Source organism: Pseudophryne corroboree, chromosome 1 (genome assembly GCF_028390025.1).
Source record: "Pseudophryne corroboree isolate aPseCor3 chromosome 1, aPseCor3.hap2, whole genome shotgun sequence".
NCBI lineage: Eukaryota > Metazoa > Chordata > Amphibia > Anura > Myobatrachidae > Pseudophryne > Pseudophryne corroboree.
Window position 1 is genome coordinate 40,750,981 of NC_086444.1, and position 21,050 is coordinate 40,772,030.

The 21,050-nt window shown below is 44.9% G+C and overlaps 1 protein-coding gene across 1 annotated transcript in view; it reads left to right on the plus strand.

The window, feature by feature from the left end:
• LOXHD1 (lipoxygenase homology PLAT domains 1) overlaps positions 1-21,050 on the plus strand; it is a 391,860-nt gene that overhangs the window by 209,360 nt on the left and 161,450 nt on the right. Inside the window, exons 8-10 of the mRNA XM_063958520.1 lie at positions 2,936-3,050; positions 11,981-12,061; positions 16,997-17,181. Coding sequence (XP_063814590.1) covers positions 2,936-3,050; positions 11,981-12,061; positions 16,997-17,181 — 381 coding nt within the window. The remainder of the gene's footprint in view (positions 1-2,935; positions 3,051-11,980; positions 12,062-16,996; positions 17,182-21,050) is intronic.

Sequence of the window (21,050 nt, forward strand, 5' to 3'; positions counted from 1 at the left end):
GTTACAAAAATCGGGTTATTATTGTTGGGAGCCATCTTTTCAGAGGCTCCTCTGTTATCATACTGTTAACTGGGTTCAGATCACAAGTTATACGGTGTGATTGGTGTGGCTGGTATGAGTCTTACCCGGGATTCAAAATCCTTCCTTATTGTCTACGCTCGTCCGGGCACAGTATCCTAACTGAGGCTTGGAGGAGGGTCATAGGGGGAGGAGCCAGTGCACACCAGTTAGTCCTAAAGCTTTCTTTAGATGTGCCCAGTCTCCTGCGGAGCCGCTATTCCCCATGGTCCTTACGGAGTCCCCAGCATCCACTACGGACTATGAGAAATAGAATTATCGGTAAGTAAATTCTTATTTTATAGATCATTTTTTTTTAAAAAGTTGACAGTACTACACTATTGTGCACTTTATTTCTTTCTGAGGGCAAGAACTGGTGTTGAATAAGAATACTCAGAAATACCCTCAGAGACTTTAATCAAGCGCCTGAAGAGAACCTGGTGATATTTTGTGTTTTGATATTTGTTGTGGTGTGAGGTGACACCTTTTCACTTGGTGTTCATTGGGCAGCTTCTAGCGCACCTTACGTCTTCATTTTTTGTTAATTTATTCCTATATTGTCTGACAATCTCTGGCATCCCAGCCAATTGTGGAGCTAGAATAATTGTTCCACAGACTCAAGACAGGTCTAAGTCTTGGAAAACAGCCCGATTTGCATGTTTTTGATAACCACTGTCTATTTATTGCATCCCACTAACTACAGAGCAAGAATAAGTATTCCACAGATACATAACAGGCCTAAGCATTAGGCTGATATGGTGGATGGACAAATGGCAATTCTGACTCATGATCTCGCAGGTCAGGGATTTGCCCTTCTAATTTTTTACTTTTTTGATTCCGGACTCTCTTTGGTGATTTGAGGGACCTACCTTCCCACGGCAGCTTTCCAGCTGGTTGGATAATTGTCCATCACCTAACACCAAAAGCAGATCCACTTTATCTTCTCTCTCCAAAGTATTTTCTGAACTCTCATCAATGATTCAGGAGATGGGTGCATAAGAATACCTATAACTTACTATCATACCTCACTGCTTATGCCCAATACCGTTCGATCTTGGAAGCCAAGCAGCTGAGGGCCAGGTCAGTACCCGGTGGGGGACCACCAGGGAATACCGGGTGCAGTAGGTTTAGAACTAGGAGAAACTCCTGTCTAACATTGACACCAGATTCACATTTACCCTATCACTCCAACCTGACTATCAGAGGCATCCCATCTAAAATCCACCAGAGTCTGCCTTTTGAGCATCACCTTAGCATATAGGGGGTCATTCTGAGTTGATCACTAGCTGCTTTCGTTTGCTGCGCTGTGATCAGGCAAAAAATTGGCACTTCTGCGCATGTGTATGCGGCACAATGCGCACGTGCGTCGTACTATTGCAACGAACGATGTAGTTTCACACAAGGTCTAGCGAAACTTTTCAATCGCACTGCTGGCCGCAGAGTGATTGACAGGAAGAGGGCGTTTCTGGGTGTCAACTGACCGTTTTCAGGGAGTGTTCGGAAAAACGCAGGCGTGCCAGGAAAAACGCAGGCGTGCCAGGAAAAACGCATGCGTGGCTGGGCGAACGCAGGGCGTGTTCGTGACGTCAAAACAGGAACTGAACAGTCTGAAGTGATCGCAAGCGCTGAGTACGTTTGAAGCTACTCTGAAACTGCACAAAATTATTTTGTAGCCGCTCTGCGATCCTTTCGTTCGCACTTCTGCTAAGCTAAAATACACTCCCAGTGGGCGGCGACAATGCGTTTGCACGGCTGCTAAAAACTGCTAGCGAGCGATCAACTCAGAATGACCCCCATAGACTTGTGAGCTCTTTTGAGTCAAGGGCTGAGATAGTGTATTAAGTCTATTGATTTGTTTCAGCATGGACTTGGACATTAATTAATTGCTTTTGCCACCGGATGGGTTTGCATATACTTTGATAATTAATATTATAATATATATCCTAAATATTTAACAGTATATGCTTCCACTGTCAACCGCTTTTTAATTTGTCTTATAATTGTTTTGTCTTTTGAATGTTCTTGTGTTCATTTATCATAGGAGATTAATTTTTACATTATTTGTAATAAAAGTTAAGCTTTAAAAATGTCTGCAATGTGCAGGCTGCAGTTACCCCAATATGCTAAATCTTTATTTCTATTATTATTATAACCCCAGGACATTGCTCGGTCAGCAGATCCCTTGCACCCTCCAGCCAATCACTGTTGTGCAAAGTTGGTGTTGTATGCGGTGGTCTTGTGATGGCGGTTGCGGTGAGGGATTTATTTGCAGAGTCAGTGACAGGCATGGGGCTTTTGTGGGTGGTAACAGGTGATGGCAACTCAAACATTTGGCGGGGAATGTCAGAGTTTGCGATTGCGATCCCCTACGCAGTTACAATGACTCTGGCGTCTTATTTCCGACAGCCATGCTGCGCAACCATAGAGACATCCAGAAAGTCGATTGTTGCGTCTTCGTACACAAGCTGGCAAATCTCAGACGCCCCCCAGTCAGCATCTCAATACAAATCAGGCCCAATGTCGGAAGTAGATTGGGGGCTCACATATAACTTCTGATTGTTATTGCGTGCCAGTCTGCCAGCCGGCTCTTATTTTCCACTGCAGCCGTTCTCTGATAACCCCCTGTCCAGCAATAAAGTGGCTTGCCTTGAACTGACTCATTTTAAGATCTGGGCCAAGAGCTCAGACCTGTGAGCGAGCACTCACTCTCCACAAGATCACCACCCTCCAGCTAGTGAAAGTGTCTTGTCTCAAGACCTTCTGGGCTTAGCAATAAGTAGTGGCATGTTTTCTGTGCTTTGGAGGCCACAATCAAATCTTCACATTGTGAGCGTGACAATACAATGATTAATAACCTTTACCCTCTCCTCATTAATAGTGTACGAAGTGGTCACCATCACCGGAGATGTCCGAGGAGCCGGCACAGACGCCAATGTCTTCATCACCCTGTTTGGGGAGTTTGGGATTACTCCCAAGATTCATCTCACCAGCAAGTGAGTATTATTGTGCAACTAGTGTGTGTGAGGTGATTTGGAAAACAGTAGAACAAGGGCATCACAGGAGGTTTGCAGTACATGGGGCCCATCCTGGACTTAGGGGGATGGCAGACCTCAGGTAAGTAGAATTCTATAAGGCAGCAAAACTCAGGTGTCCTGTAACCATATGTGGCCCTTTCTTTAACCTTGTTGTGGCTCCTGGCACAACTGATAACCTCCATTTACAGGCAAGTTATTTTTCCCTTCTAATAGTATTGGGGGGAAATGTAGGGTCCGAATTTGGGAAATGTTTATTGCTAAACGTGCACATTTTTAGAAAGCGGACAGTGTAATAGGATGCAGGAACATGCAAACTCGCAAGTGTCCTGCAATCCCGCAACTTGCAATGGCCAAACTCGATCAATGCAATAGGATGCGAGTTTTAAACTCAGATCTAACACCTTACCAAAAACTTGCCTATAAATAGACCAGCTTTCTATATGCGAGTTTGACAGAAGCGTGCACAGATCAGCAAAATCCATGCACGCTTATGTCAAAGTGTACACTACACTGTAATTAAAAATGTTTAAAACAATTACGTGGGGTCCCCGCCAAAGGATAACCAGCCTCGGGGCTCTTTGAGTCAGTCATGGTTCTTAAAATGCAGGAATAAAAATGTGAGGTTCCCCTGAATTTTAAGAACCATCACCAGGCTTTTAGAGCAGTCCTGGTTATAAAAAGGGGGGGGGGAGGGGAGGGGGGATGAGTAGGGGTCCCCTGTATTTTTAGAACTCTCAAGAGGCTCCACTAGCAGGGAGGTAATGCCACAGCCAGGGGACAGACTTGACAGTGTCGTGTGGCCAAAGCATAACCCCACCTAACTAGCCAGCCCAGGATGGGGTTTTCTGCGAGAGTGAGGACCTGCCCAATAAAGGTCCGCCCACACACACACTCCAGGCCCCCAAGACCTGGGCTGAAACCTGGGGCTATCCCCGGCAACCCTGGGCTGTGGGTGCAGAGCTGATAGCAGTCAAGTTTAGGTTTTGAAATATTTTTATTTAACAGGAGGACTACAGATCCCAACAAGCCTCCCTGCATGAAGGTACTTGGAGAACCACAAGTACCAGCATGTGGGGCATTAAAGGGCCCGTTGTTTGCTATAGTACTCCTGAAAAAAAACCTATATTAAAAATAGACAGAACACACACACCTTGACTGCAAAAGTTTATTAAACACTATTACACACTCACATATACTTATCTACACTCCCTGTAGCCATTCGGTCCTCTTCTCTAATAGCAACCCATAACCCATAATGAAAAATTGCATACTCACCTATTCCTAGTGTAGATCACATCCTCTTCATTCCAAGTAGGCATCCATAGGGTTAAAAACAAAATAAAAGGCAATACCCAAACCAAGATGAACACGAGGAAGTGTATGTGTTAATACACACATTTTCTCTATGCAAATGACCGGATCCCGGCCATAAACTTCAATGGTGGGAAACTTCCACTACATTGTATCCTATGATGGGAACCACCATTGAAGTCTATGGGGGAAAGTTTAATTAACAGTGTGGCCGCTCGCAGCCAATCAGCGGACTACTCCTACGGAGGTGTCCACTGATTGGCTGCCAGCTCTTCTAATGACAGAACTCATGCGGTTCCCAGTCAGAGAGAGTTAGATGTGGGTGGGTGAGTGAGGTGTTCAAACTGAAATCTAAATTGCAGTGTAAAAATAAATCTGTCTAACATTTGTGGGCTACATGCAAAAGCAGCCAGTATTTACCCTGCACAGAGAAAATATAACCCACCCAAATCTAAATCTCACTGCACATGTTACATCTACCCCACCTTCAGTGCAACATGGTTTTGCCCAGTTGCTTGCTTTTTTGCTTTACCTTCAGTCATGAATCAAGCCCTAAGTTGGGGAAACAGGAGCAGAATGTTTTTCTCTCGCTAATTAACAACTTCTATATCCGGAGCTCAATTAGGTAACTAATGTAAAAACAATTTTGCAATAGCCCAAAAAACTAGAGAAAGCCAGGTAAGCACATTGCTATAGTGCAAAGTCATTAAATGTACATTTACAGGTAAATAGAATGATCTATTATGGATGCTGTTACTATTATTTAGTAAAGATCAATGACTATACTTGCAGCGTATGTTGAGATTGTGTTGTAGCCTGCAATCACCCGGATAGAGGCCCTAATTCAGATCTGATCGCAGCAGCAAATTTGTTAGCTAATGGCCAAAACCATGTGCACTGCAGGTGGGGCAGATGTAATATGTGCAGAGAGAGTTAGATTTGGGTGTGGTGTGTTCAAACTGAAATCTAAATTGCAGTGTAAAAATAAAGCAGCCAGTATTTACCCTGCACAGAAACAAAATAACCTACCCAAATCTAACTCTCTCTGCACATGTTACATCTGCCCCACCTGCAGTGCACGTGGTTTTGTCCATTAGCTAACAAATTTGCTGCCGCAATCAGATCTGAATTAGGCCCAGAAACATCACAGTAACACAGCGTGTGCATTATGTATTTGACGCGTGCCTTCATTTTGTCTCCTTTTGTTGTTATAGTTGGTTAAAGTGCATGTATTGTGTTTTATCCCTGTTACAGCACAGAGAAGAGGTAACCGCACTGTTCCCAGTGTTAGGAGCAGTGGAGCGATCCCTTTATACTCTGTACAGAAAGTGAAGTGGGACTGGTAAAGAAAATACATGGGATTTCACAAGCTTTATTTTTGCCATACGCCGAGAATTAGAGTTTTGTCTGCATAATTTCCATCTGTCGGAGCGCTTGCTCGGCTGAGCAGAGACAATGGCGGGCTCGCTCATCGCCTTGTGTGAGAACCACGCTCTCTCCTCCACAGCGATTAGCCCTGCCAAAGGATTAACAGTCCTTTCCAGGCCGCTAGTTCTGCTCTCATCAGGATCCATTCACGTTATACGCTTTTCAGTCCCTCATTTCCTATTCTGCAGCAAAGTGCGACTCTAGAGCAATTTAATCCTTGTGATGCTAATAAGCCTGCATTATACACTGTATATCTCAGGAGCAGCAGATGATGGCTAGGGTAATATAGGGCTGATATAGAGTTGGGAAAAAAAAAATAAGGAGTAACTGTGCACCTTGATAAAACCATGTTGCACTGCAGGTGTGGCTAGGAGTGTGTGGGCGGCAGGGCAGTTGAGAGCCTGGCTGGGACCAGGTACTTTTCAGGGGGCGTTGTCATGCACCCTAAGAGAAAAATACTGAAAAAAATTGTATTTTAAGTGCCTCCTTGGCCACACTGCTTCCCAGCAGACAGCAGCATGTGCAGGGCTGAGGAGAAGAGCTGAAGCTACTGCTGCCAGGTAATGGAGAGGGAGTCCGGGCCCCCACTGGGCCCCTCCATCAGACCTGGGCCCGGGTAATTTGTACCCTCCCCCCCCCCTCCCTCGGCACCACTGGTGGGCGGTGCCGTTTCTTCCCGGGGCAAAGGACCGTCACGGCCCCACAGCTGCTGTGTTTTGCTGTTGCAGAGCTCTGGGCATGTAACCCACAGCCGGTACAGCTGCCTGGTGCTGGTGACCCCATCCACTCAGCATGATGTCACTGTTCAAGGGACAGTTCCGGCATAGGGCGGAGTGCTGCCCTGCTCTAGCACATTGTGGGGCATTTGTGGTCTACATGCAAAAGCAGCCAGTATTTACCCTGCATGCATGCATAAAAAAAAGTGTGCACAGTTACCCCTTTTATTTTGCTTTGCTCCTAACTCTGAATCAGTCTCTGTAGGGGATTACTCCGTGAACAGCAGTCATACAGAGCAATGAACGAAGTCAATTGCAAATAGAGATATGAAGGATTTGGTGCGCTGAGGAAAACATGTATTGATGGAAATGTAAGGATAGTGCACACACATACACGGTGGAGTCACATTATAATGACCACCAGCTAGTAGCCAGAGTAAGCGCCGTGTGCAGCACGGACAGCAGCTAGACGGGATGATCTGTCGTTATAGACACACGTCTGGTAGCTCCCAGGGTCATTGTGACGGTGAGCTGCTCCACTGTAGCATGTTGGTCGTCCGTCACGCACCTCGTAGCCGACGTTCACCTCTCACATCAATGGCATGCGGCGCTCCACAGTTTCCACGCCGGTTATTCGCAATGGTGCCATTTGTCCAGTCACGATACACCTTCACCGCAGCAGCACGCGGACAGGTCACACACTGCGCTGTGTCAGACATACTGCAATCCATGGCATGAAAACTGATAATCAGCCCTTTTCGCAATTTGGATAAATCGCCACTTGACAGCCGAGAGTGACATGTTAGCAGGCGGCCTATCACACACCTTATATACCCACCAAGCCAGCGCACCACACGTGACGTACTTCATGGGCTACGCGCTGCCGACGTCAGGTGCAGGAGGTGGTCATAATAATGTGACTCAACTAAACGCGCTCTGTATGTAGCAGCTTTCTTAATAGAGAAAGGAAGAGAGAGAGAGGGGGAGAGGAGGGAGAGAGAGAGAGGAAGAGAGAGGAGGGAGAGAGAGGGAGAGAGAGGGGGATAGGAGGGAGAGAGAGAGAGAGAGAGAGAGAGAGGAAGAGAGAGGAGGGAGAGAGAGGGGGAGGGAGAGAGAGGAAGAGAGAGGAGGGAGAGAGGGGGATAGGAGGGAGAGAGAGAGAGGAGGGAGAGAGAGAGGGGGAGGGAGAGAGGGGAGGGAGAGAGAGGAAGAGAGAGGAGGGAGAGAGGGGTATAGAGAGAGGAAGAGAGAGAGGGGGAGAGGAGGGAGAGAGAAAAGGGTAGAGGGGGGAGAGAGAGGATGAAACACTAACACTAAGCACTGCTGGGTAGATTTACTGACATCTCTAAAAAGGAAGAGTGGTGTTGCCCATAGCAACCAGTCAGATTCATATCATATGTCTAGTAAACTCTATAAATGGATTTTTAGAATCTGGTTGGTTGCTAATAGCAACCTCAGGGTAAAATTTAGTAAAGTTTCTAAAACAGACAAGTGGTGGTGTTGCCACAGCAACCAATCTGTTCTAGCTATTATTTCTCTATTGCATTCTAGAAAATTATAGATAGAATCTTTATAAATCTACCCCTTAGCCTCTTCCTTTATAGAAGTGTCAGTAAATCTTCCCCTGTCTGTATCGCTAATAAAGTAAACTGCATTGCTCAATGACACTGCTGTAAACACAGGGGGAATGTACTAAGCCTTGTAGAGAGGTAAAGTGGAGATAGATAAAGTACCAGCTTATAAGCTCTTGTAACATGACCGTTAGGAGCTGATTGGCTGGTACTTTATCGCTTTCCTCCTTATCTCTCTCAAAAGGCTTAGCAAATCTCCCCACAATGGGGGTAATTCCAAGTTGATAGCAGCAGGAAATATTTTAGCAGTTGGGCAAAACCATGTGCACTGCAGGGGAGGCAGATATAACATGTGCAGAGAGAGTTAGATTTGGGTGTGGTGTGTTCAATCTGCAATCTAATTTGCGGTGTAAAAATAAAGCAGCCAGTATTTACCCTGCACAGAAATAAAATAACCAACCCAAATCTAACTCTCTCTGCACATGTTATATCTGCCCCCCCTGCAGTGCACATGGTTTTGCCCAATTGCTAACTAAATTCCTGCTGCGATCAACTTGGAATTACCCCCAAAGATCCTACTGCGATCAACTCAGAATTACCCCCAATCTTAAAACTTATCGATCACCACTAGGTCGGTGAAGGCTGCCATCTTGTGGCCTCAGCCGGTATTGCACAATTCCTGTGGTAACTGGTGGCACTGCCGCAATCTGCTGAATTGGTATACTTTATCTTGCATTCTTGCCTCTTGAATATTGGAGCCTCCCTCGATGTGGCTTCCTCCACGTGAAGACAATAGAACCTTCTGCAGTACAATAGTAATTACTGCGATGTACTATGTTCCATTTCCCGTATGGCAAAAACAACATATGAAACTTCATGTATTTTCAGGCTAAACGTTGACCCTGTGTATGCATGCTAAATCCTTTCCTTTCACAGTACAAAGAGAAGACTATCGTGTGCCACACCCAGGATTATTACGGTGTGCTGGCGGCCAGTTTGCTGGTTACGCTGGTAGTCAAATACATGAGAAATTAGATTATTTGCACTGTACTGTATGTCATTGTCTAATGCCGGTGTCATTTCACCTGACTGTTGTACTGCACAGCCCGTCTGTCACCTTATAACGTGACGTTGGGAGTTGTTATCCCACAACAGCCAGGCTGGCCAGAGGCGGCCTTTCTTGGTGTAAGAATAATACAGCGGGGCAAGACTGCAATTTTCATGTATTTAATAAAAAAATACTTTGACTTAATATTTTTGCCATAACGTCAGACTGCAGACACAGTTACGCTGTAAAATGTTTACTCCATCCAATGCTGTAGATAAAATAATAGGTTGTATTTTCTGTCCTTAGAGATGAATTCTGTGATCTTCTGTATTCTAGAACTAGCACGCCCAGATCCCTCATATAATAGAACTCAGATGTCACAGAGGCAGAGAGATTAATCAATGGGCCAAAAGTTGTGGGGCGCCCAAAATGTATTTGGCGGTTATAGCGCTTCTACCCTTTGCCCTGCGCAACGGGGGTTACTGTCGGTGATAACATAATGAGAGCAGAGCCAGGAGTTACTCATATCAAATGCACGTTTCATTTAACGCATACATATTGTACGCAGGCCTGTGGGAAAAAATGCTTTCTCTGTAGAATTAAAAATAATACCACAATGTTCCCTTTTCATTCCACCCTTTATAACACTAAAAGGCAGATGTACTAAACGTTGGAGAGAGATAAAGTAGAGAAATATAAACTACCAAGCAACCAGCTCCTGACTGTCATTTTTCAAACACAGCCTGTAACATGGCAGTTAGGAGCTGATTGGCCCGTACTTTATCTCTCTGCTCTCTTTCACTTATAGTACATCTCCCCCCATACCCTTTAAAATCCTGGCTGCCGGGATGTATATATATATAACTAATTAATTTAACATTAAATAATATTTGCATGGTTCCTAATGTTGCTTTTATGGCAAAATTATTAAGGTAAATGTATTTTTTTTATAAGTGTAAGTGTTCACTGAGATAAAGTAGATTGTATGTACTGTACGTGCTGTTGGTTGGCAAATAGTGAAGCAAGAATATAGGGTACTGTGGGTGATTTTCACGTATAAGCTTATATAATGCCATGGCAATATGTCCATTAACTCCAAGTAACCAATGAGATGTTAGCATTTAGTTTATCACCAGAAGAATGAAGGGTCACACTCACACTACAGACTTGTCTTCAACAATCCCCATATATTCCCTAATAATAATAATAATAATAATAATAATAATAACTTATTTTGGAATCTTTATGCTAGTGTTTCCCATCTCCAGTCCCCAGGGACCTCTAGCAGTGCATGTTTTCAAGATCTCCACAGTATCACAACTGACAAAATTAGCACCATCTGTGCACCAACTAGGAGATCTAGAAAACATGCACTGCTAGGGTCCCTGAGGGCTGGAGGTGGGAAACGCCTAATTATGGAATTATTATGGGCATTCGTTTAAGTATAGAGGGAAATATTTAAATGACCGACTCTAGACATAAGTGTCTAAGATAAAGTTATTAACTGATCGTTCCAGAATCATCCTACAAAGATGGGTGAGGAGATAAAGGAATAAACAAGTGATGATACGACCATCAGAAAGACTAATTTAACTTTTGCTGAAGAGTTGAGGAATTTGATGACATCTATTGATGACTGAATGACTTACTGAAGTAATTTGTCACTTTTAATTACAGTTTAATTATGCCGCCTGGGTCCTGGCACCTGTACTATGAATGTGCAAAACCACGGCTTCTATGGACTGCATCGGCTGCAGCCCATAGAAGCCGGCTAGTGCTGACGAGACAGGAAAGTGCAGGAAGCCAGCTCTCTGCCTATTGCAGCCTGGTCTGGCAGTCCCGGTGGGAAGAAACACCGTCCAATGGGACTGCCTGTAGTGTCTGTGACTGGCAGGTAAGACTTCCAACAGGAAGTCACTGCAGTGCCAGTCACAGTGAAGCCAGCGCAGTCTTGTGAACTGCATCTAGATTCATTGACAGTGAGCTTGGTGGCGGATTTTACCCTGGTAGGGCTGCAGTTCTGTAACCCATAGGTAAAAATCGCCACTGGTTAGATTGATTGAAGTCTAGGATCTGTCTGGGTATCAGTAACTAGTCAGGGTATTTAGAAATTCTAAAATTAGAATTATACTGGTTAGTTCATGTAGCATTCAGCCGTCCCAATCTGGATTTTGTCAGTCATTTCTCCTTGTTTCCTGAGCAATGGATGAATGGATATATTCTTAATAAAAATCCCCCACAGTACTCTTGTAAATGTCATGTGGGGGATATGTCTGAAAACTGGTGCCCAGGTAACTGTTTATTAATGTGCTGTAACCAATGGAAACCAATCAGATCCTTTCTGGCATTTTTGTAGTACAGTAGAAAATAAAAGCAAACAGCTGGATGGTTGCTAGCGGTTACAGCACACTTTCGCCCAGTGAGCTGTGCAGCAGTTTTCAGAAATTCCTCCAAATGGGAAAATAAACTTTTCCTGCTGGGATTCTGGGCAACGTCCACCCTGGAATCCTGATTAATTTTGCATTTGTAACCGGTGTTTCGCGCACAAGAAACACTTTTGGAAGCAATGTATGAAATGATCAAGGTGACCTTCATAATAACTGCATTTCTTCCAAATATTCTCTCCTGGAACCTCTCCAGTTCTCCCAGTTTCCTCCTCCCCTCCCTGAGATGGCATGCAAGGGACGCTGGGAGTCGACGCAAGTCCTCTATTTTCTATATGTCGTTTGTTTGTAAGCGGGATTGTACTGTTTGTGTGCCCTTGTTACCCACATTATTGTGTTGCTGAGCCCCCTAACATATGTTATGTTGTAGGAGTAGAACGGCGTTTGAGAGGACGAAAACAGATGTCTTTCGGGTAAAAACAAATAATGTCGGACCCATCAAGAAAATAAGGTAAGGATCGTGGTTTCAGCTGTGCTTAGGTGTCAGGAAAACTGGTTCACAGGTAACTGGAGGAAAAGGTGGCTTTGCCACTGAATGTAATCCATGCCTACTATCCCTGCCTATCATCTGCCCAATCTACACCCAGCCACACCCACATTCTGTTTTAGCCGCATTCACATTTATATAAGACACGCCCCTTTCAGAGTCTGGGCAGCAGAGCAGTCCCTGTAAAAACTGGGACTGTTGGAAGTGACCAATCAGAAGTTCCCTTGCATTTTGTGCAACTGAAGTACAAAAAAATAAAATAAATCACTTGAAGTGTCTGGTTGCTCTTGACTACCACACTTGTCTGCATAGTTATCTATGTACCAGTTTTCACTGTTATGCTTATGTTGTTATACCTACTGGCACAGATGCAGTCACTTTGTGTTTCATTACCCATACCTATGGATTGATTTTATTTTCAGTAATGTCAGGGGGGCGGCGGTGAGTGGGGGGGATTTAGACGTTGGTTATGAGGGCACTTCAAATAATTGCAAAAGTTGTCTCTATAGTATCACTTCTACTTCTTTGTGTCAAATTGTAAAATGCCTAAAGTACTTCAGGCGCCTATGAAGCAAAGGTGGCCATTTTGTGGCGTACCAGCCCATCAGCTCCTGTCATTTTTCAAACACAGCATGTAACATGGCAGATAGGAGCTGATTGACTGGTACTTTGTCTCCGTCCACTTTATCCTCTCCAAAGCTTAGTACATAGACCCCTATATCTCTCCGAGGCTTGATACATCTCCGCCAGGATGTTTGACATCATCACGCTGTAGTGGGTGGTGGAGAATCACAACCCCCCATTGGGCCTGATTGTGTGTTGCACGTAATGTGGTTTCAATTCTGGATGCCTACTGTGATCATTTGGTCTACGCAACTAGCCCCAGTCCTCCCCATATTCAGAGTCATAGTAGCATACATACATAGTAACATAGTATCTGAGGTTGAAAAAAGACAATTGTCCATCGAGTTCAACCTATTTGTGGTCTCCTATGCATGATGATTTGTCTAAAATTTTGACTGATGCTGATGTCAGCCGTTGCATTTTATCCCTATTTATAGTAACTATAATGCGTGACTATGCACCATAACCCTGGATAGCCTTATTCATTAGGAATTTATCTAACCCATTCTTAAAGGTGTTGACAGAGTCCGCCATTACTACTCTCTCCGACAGGGAATTCCAAACACGTATCGTCCTTACTGTGAAAAAGCCTTTAAGACGTGTTGTGCGGAATCTCCTCTCCTCTAACCTGAGCGAGTGTCCACGAGTCCTATGTGTTGATCTGGCCAAAAACAGGTCCCGCGCAAGCTCTGTGTATTGTCCCCTTATATATTTGTAGATGTTGATCATGTCCCCTCTTAGTCTCCTCTTTTCCAGTGTAAACATGCCTAGCCTTGCAAGCCTTTCCTCGTATTCCAGCGTCTCCATGCCCTTAATTAGTTTGGTCGCCCGCCTCTGAACCTTTTCTTGCTCCAGGATATCCTTTTTGTAGTACGGTGCCCAGAATTGTACACAGTATTCAAGGTGTGGCCTCACTAGTGATTTATATAATAGGAGTATAACACCCTCGTCCCTTGCATCAATTCCCCGTTTTATGCATGCTAGTATCTTATTGGCCTTCTTTGCTGCAATCCTACATTGGGTACTGCTGCTTAGTTTGCTATCTGAGAACACCCAAGTCTTTTTCCAGTACAGTATCCCCTAATTTTACCCCATTCAGTATGTAGGTGTAATTTTTGTTCTTGCTACCACAGTGCATTACCTTACACTTGTCTGTGTTGAAGCGCATTCTAATTTCGCTGCCCATGCTTCTAATTTAACTAAGTTGTTCTGAAGAGACTCGGCATCCTCCTCCGTATTTATAGCCTTACACAATTTGGTATCATCTGCAAAAATTGACACCATGCTCTCTAGACCTTCTGTTAGGTCGTTGATGAAAATGTTGAACAATAGCGGCCCTAATACCGAGCCTTGTGGCACACCACTTAACACTTCAGTCCAATTTGAAAGAGTCATTCGCATCTATGCATTCGCACCTCCCCCAGTCCTCCGGCTGCAAAAACAGCCGACATAAACGTATACCTATCCCATGCTGAGTGCAGAAAATGGTGTGTGCAATTCTTACGAATAGGCTGCAACTCGTCTACATGCCATCTGGACAGAGTAAAGCGCAGCTGTGTCGTAACCCACGTGATATCTTTTTCACGGTTGCGTGCTGTTTTTTTTTTTTTATGATGAGAATTTAGGTTCTGCGAATCAGTTAGCTGCAAGGTGTGCGGTAAGTTTCCACGTTACGCGCCGTTAATGATTTTATCACTACTGGTATCACCATAATTTGTGCAGGAACATTTTGCGCGAGGCTACTACAGACTCTTGTGGCTAATTGAATATTTATTAAATCACAACTTTACCATAAAACTAGTAAATTAGATTTAGGTGTAATTCAATTCGAATTTTCTTTCTTTCTTTTTTTTAAAGTTGTTACTTACCTTCCATTCTTTATCTATTGCAACCGCTGGGGTTTTTGTTTGCGCTTACAGTCCCACGTCGCACTCCATCCTGCTCTTCCATTTTCTGAAAAGCCGAGTAGGTGTCCATCCACCAAATAGGACGCTCACAGACGATGGGCACAGACATCAGCAGAGCTGGAAAAGGAAGAGTGGGGTGAGGCATGGGACTGCTCCGTGGTGGATCCAGACATCGTAAATAGACATTCTGTGACAAGAATCACATAGACCCGAGTAAAATCCAAGATAAGTTTACTTTCAACCACAGGCGGATACATCAGCAGGTGCAGGATTCACAGGTCAGGTACAGCAAAGCAGGATCACAGAGTCTTCAAAATGCACAAACACAAGTTCTCCAGTGGACACTAAGGTCCAGGATCCCTAACAGTAGCTACCCCCGGGCCTATCACCTGGGCAGCTTGACCACCATCAGGATCAGTGCTTCGTGTATCTATTAGATTCTATATAGAAACATAGAAACATGGAATTTGACGGCAGATAAGAACCACTTGGCCCATCTAGTCTGCCGCTTTTTTTTATCCTTTAGGTAATCTCAACCCTTTTTTAAACTTAATTCTTTGTAAGGATATTCGTATGCCTATCCCAAGCATGCTTAAATTGCTCTACAGTCTTAGCCTCTACCACCTCTGATGGGAGGCTATTCCACTTATCCACTACCCTTTCTGTGAAATAATTTTTCCTTAAATTTCCCCTGAACCTCCCCCCCCTCCAGTTTCAGTGTATGTCCTCGAGTTCTAATATTTCTCTTCATTTGAAGAATGTTTCCCTCCTGAACTTTGTTAAGACCCTTGGTATATTTGAAAGTTTGTATCATGTCCCCCCTTTCCCTTCTCTCCTCCAAACTATACATGTTAAGATCTTTTAGCCTTTCCGGGTAAGTTTTGTGATGTAGGCCATGCACCATTTTGGTTGCCCTTCTTTGTACACTCTCTAATGTATTTATGTACTACTGGACATATGGTCTCCAGAACTGGACACAGAATTCCAGATGAGGCCGTACCAATGACCTATACAGTGGCATTATTACTTCTTTTTTCCTGCTACTGATTCCTCTCCCTATGTAACCAAGCATCTGACTAGCCTTTCTCATTGCGTTGTTGCATTGCTTTCCTGCCTTTAAGTAACTTGAAATAGTGACTCCTAAATCACTTTCCTCCTCAGTAGTTTTCATTATAGTACCCTTGATACTATAATTAGCCTTTGGGTTTTTTGAGACCCAAGTGCATGATTTTGCATTTTTTAGCATTAAACTGTAGTTGCCACGTTCTTGACTATTTCTCAAGCCTAGCTAGGTCATCAATCATTTGTTTTACCCCTCCCGGTGTGTCTACCCTGTTGCATATCTTTGTATCATCTGCAAAAAGGCATACTTTCCCTTCAATACCATTTGTAATGTCACCGACAAAGATATTAAAGAGAACTGGTCCAAGTGCAGATCCCTGGGGTACTCCACTGGTAACATTTCCCTCCATAGATTGCACTCCATTTACTACAACTGTCTGTTTCCTATCCTGCAACCAGGTTCTTATCCATTTAACTGTTTTATAATCCACCCCCACGCTTTCAAGTTTTTTTTAGCAGTGTGCGATGTGGGACAGTGTCAAATGTGGGACAGTGTCAAATGCCTTACTAAAGTCTAGATATGCTACATCTACAGCTCCCCCTTGATCTATTATTTTCGTCACAGAGTCAAAAAAGTCAATAACATTTGTTTGGCATGATCTCCCACCAGTAAATCCATGCTGTTTTGGATCCTGTAAGTTGTTTGATTTAAGTTATTCCACAACTCTTTCTTTTAATAGTTTTTCCATTACTTTCCCTACTACTGATGTAAGGCTTACTGGTCTGTAGTTACTTGCCTCTTCCTTGCTTCCACTTTTGTGCAGTAGAACTACATTTGCTCTTTTCCAGTCTTCTGGAATGGCACCTGTATTTACGGACTGGTTAAATAATTCTGTTAAAGGTGTCACCAGCACATCTTTTAGCTCTTTTAGTATGCTTGGGTGTATCCCATCTGGCCCCTATCTGAACCCCTTTTAGCTCAAACTGACAGGAGCTTGCAATCAGCTGCTTCTCAACCCTGGCCAACAGCAACACCTGGCCTGGATTCTCTCCAGCCACAGTCCTGGAGTTATCTAAACCCATGTGAGATTTGTGCTGTCTTTGTTACAATTTTTTTATTTTTATTTTGTCTCACCGGTCTCCACCCAACGTTAATAAGTCTTTAATATTGCATGTAGTTATACTTTAGTTATTTGCCAATGCTGCATGTCCAAAATTAATTCTCTGCATAAAAACCCCACAAAAGAAAAAAAATACTTATTTGTAGATGGTGATGGTAACCCGAGAGCTGCCATTTTGTTCCTAGGATTGAGCATGATAACACAGGGATGAACGCGGGCTGGTATCTGGATCGAGTGATTGTGACTGACATGAATAGGCCTCACCTGCGGTTCTACTTCCCATGTAACAACTGGCTGAGCAAAGAAGATGGCGATGGGCTCTACGTGAGGGATTTGCTGGGAAGCCTCAACCCCATGGATGTGCCTAAGAGTAAGTCCTCTGACTGCATGGTGCCTAAGGCATAAGCAATCTCCCCACCTGTTGTAGAACTAAAAACCTCAGCATGCCTGGTCAGCCTTTGGCATGTTTATGGTGTGCAAGGAAAAAGAATAAGGTGGATGATTCAAATCCTTCATCAGGCGGCTGATTGGATAAGCCCACTGGTGAGTACAGGGTTTGTATGCGCCACATCACATGGTCTACGTATGTGTGCAGACAGATATACCACTACTGTCACGGTATTAAGGCTTGTCACAGGTCTGGAGTAGGTTGAAGATAGCTAGGTACAGAACAGAGGATATTCTGTCAGGATAGCCTAACCACGGGTAATAAATACAAGTTGTTGTGAATAGTTAAAACCTTATGTCTCTTACGTCCCAGAGGATACTGGGGTTCACATTAGTACCATGGGGTATAGACGGGTCCACTAGGAGCCATGGGCACTTTGAGAAATTGATAGTGTGGGCTGGCTCCTCCCTCTATGCCCCTCCTACTAGACGCAGTTTAGAAAATGTGCCCGGAGGAGCCGGTCATGCTTAGGGAAGCGCCTGAAGAGTTTTCTGCATTTATTTTCCTTTTTATTGTTTTCAGGCAGGTCTGGCTGGCATCAGACTGCCTGCTTCGTGGGACTTAGGGGGGGAAACGGCCCAACCTCCCTAGGGTTAATGGTCTCGTTCCCTGCTGACAGGACACTGAGCTCCTAAGGGTCCTATTCGCAAGCCCCACCACGGCGAGCGTACAGACCCGCAGCACGCCGCCTCCCCTAACAGAGCCAGAAGTAAGAAGAGTGGTGAGTAGGTGGCCGGCGTCCCCGTTAGCAGGTCGCCGGCTGTAATGGCGGCACACGGGGTAGGAGCGCAGCGCTGACAAGCAGGCTGCGGCTTCAGAGGCATACAGGGTGCTGTGTGTTCCGCTGTGAGGGGCGAGCTGAAGCCACAACACACATATACCCACACTGGCAGCAATTCTACAGGGGTTTTAACCCACTGTAGAACAGAAATTACCTCAGCCAGTATATGAAAAACGGGAAGACCGCGCGCCATTAAGGGGACAGGGCTTCACTATGAGCGGATCTAGCAGCTCACCAGCGCCATTTTCCCACACAGGCAGACTGGCAGGAAAGGGCAGCTCCTCCACAAGGACTTCAGAGCACCTCAGCGGTACCAGGGGGTCATGCCAAGGGGGGAGGAGCAATATTTGGTATACTAAACCCTATTTAGGGTACTTATTTTGCGACCCAGCTAAACTTGTACTTTAGCTATAGGGGCGCTGTGTGTCTGGCTAGAGGGAGACTCTGTGTCTCCCTAGAGGGCTCTCTGTGGGTTAACTGTCAAAGGAGTGTGTATCATGCACAGTAGTGTTTTTCTCAATCTGGGGGATCACTTCCGAGTACTCAGGATAGTACACATTCTCAGGGTAGTGGATCTGAACCAGTATGGTTAGATTCATTGAAAGGGATGATTTGAAATATTTTGAATAAATTATCCCAGAATGAGAAGGAGATGCAATACTTAAGGCAATCTGTTGATGACCTGATGAATAGAGATTCAGTGGTCATTCCAGCATCTCAGACCCCTACCATTTGTCCACAGAAGCGTACTCTGGCCCAAATCATGCAGGCTGATACTGATGATGATGTATCAGACCCAGAGGAGGGGGAGGTGGACTCGGGAGGGGGGGGATACAGCTTTGTCACAGGGTATACAGGCCCTGATAGAAGCTTTTAGCGATGTCCTGCACATCCCTGATAAGGTATCAGAGGACGAGGAGGAATCTTATTTTAATGTGAAAAGGAAATACTCAGCTACTTTCCCTGCATCTAAGGAATTAAATTCCCTATTTGAAGCAACTTGGGTAAATCCTGACAAGAAGTTTCAGGTCCCAAAATAGTTACTCACATCCTTCCCGTTCCCTCAGGATGAAAGGAAAAAATGGGAAAACTCACCGATAGTTGATGCATCGGTTTCTAGGCTGTCTCATAAGATAGTTTTACCTGTTCCCGGGGTAGCTTCCTTGAAGAATGCTGCAGACCGCAAGATTGAGACCACTCTCAAATCTCTGTACACAGGTGCGGGGGTGGCCCAGAGACCCACTATAGCTTGTGCATGGATCTCTAGGGCCATTGCTAAATTCAGGTAATCTTATTAATGGGTTAGATTCCTTATCCAGGGGGGAGATAATTTTACTCCTACAGCATATACAGGATTCCGATAACTTTATGGTGGAGGCCATAAAGGAAATTGATTTACTCGACGCACGCACCACTGCCATGGCAGTGTCAACACGCAGGGGCTTGTGGTTATGCCAGTGGACTGCGGACGTGGATTCCAGGAAAGGCGTGGAAAGCCTACCTTTCGTAGGTAAAGCCCTTTTTGGAGATAAACTGGATTCATGGATATCCAAGGCTATGGCGGGTAAGTCTACATACCTTCCTTCCGCAGCTTCCCCTGCTAGAAAATCCTACACTGCTCCAACTCTGCAGTCCTTTCAGACAGCGAAGTTTAAAAACAAAACCAAAGGTTCTTCTACGGCCTTCAAAGGCAATAGAGGTACACCCAGAAAACCAGCAACTATAGGTTCACAGGAACAGAACCCCGGTTCTGCTTCCTCTAAGCCTTCAGCATGATGGTGGACCGCACTGCCTGGAAGACAGGCAGGTGGGAGCCCCTTTGAGATTCTTCAGTCACATATGGGCAACGTCATGCCAGGATCCCTGGGTCAAAGATCTTATAGCCCAGGGCTACAGACTGGAGTTTCAGGAACTCCCTCCTCACAGATTCTTCAAATCAGGCTTACCAGCTTCTCAAGAAGCAAGTATGACTTTACAGCAAGCAATTCAGAAACTGGTACGAACTCAGGTCATTGTTCCAGTTCCACTTCAGCTGCAAAACCAGGGTTATTATTCCATCCTGTTTGTAGTTCCGAAACCGGACGGTTCGGTAAGGCCCATTTTAAATCTCAAGTCGTTTAACCCGTACTTACGGGTGTTCAAGTTCAAGATGGAGTCTCTGAGAGCGGTGATCTCAGGTCTGGAGGAGGGGGAATTCTTGATGTCTCTGGATATCAAGGATGCGTACCTTCGTATTCCGATTTGGCCGCCTCATCAGGCTTACCTAAGGTTTGCATTACAGGACTGTTACTACCAGTTCCAGGCCCTGCCATTTGGCCTCTCTACGGCACCGAAGGTGTTCACCAAGGTAATGGCAGAGATGATGTTTCTCCTCCACAAACGGAGTGAACATAATACCGAACCTGGACGATCTGCTTATAAAAGCACCATCCAGGGAGAGGTTGTTAGTCAACATTGCCCTCTCAACCCGACTACTCCAGGATCACGGGTGGATTTTGAACCTGCCAAAATCTCATCTGGAACCAACATGGAGGTTTCTGATCCTGGGGATGATATTGGATACGGAGGCGCAGAAGGTATTCTTTTTGTTGGAAAAAGCATTGGTGATCCAGTCGATAGTGCGGGATGTTCTAAGACAAACCCGGACATTGGTGCATCTATGCATTCGCCTTCTGGGAAAGATGGTAGCCGCTTACGAGGCGCTGCAGTACGGACGGTTACACGCAAGGCCCTTCAAGCTGGATCTGTTGGACAAATGGTCCAGATGGCATCTTCACATGCACCAGAGGATCCGTTAGTCGCCAAAAGCCATGATTTATCTTCTGTGGTGGCTTCAGACTTCTCACCTGACCGAGGGCTGAAGGTTCGGGATTTAAAATTGAATTCTGCTAACCACAAACGCAAGCCTCAGAGGTTGGGGAGCAGTCACCCAGGGGGAACAGTTCCAAGGAAAATGGTCAAGTCAGGAAGCCATTCTTCCAATCAACATTCTGGAACTAAGGGCCATATA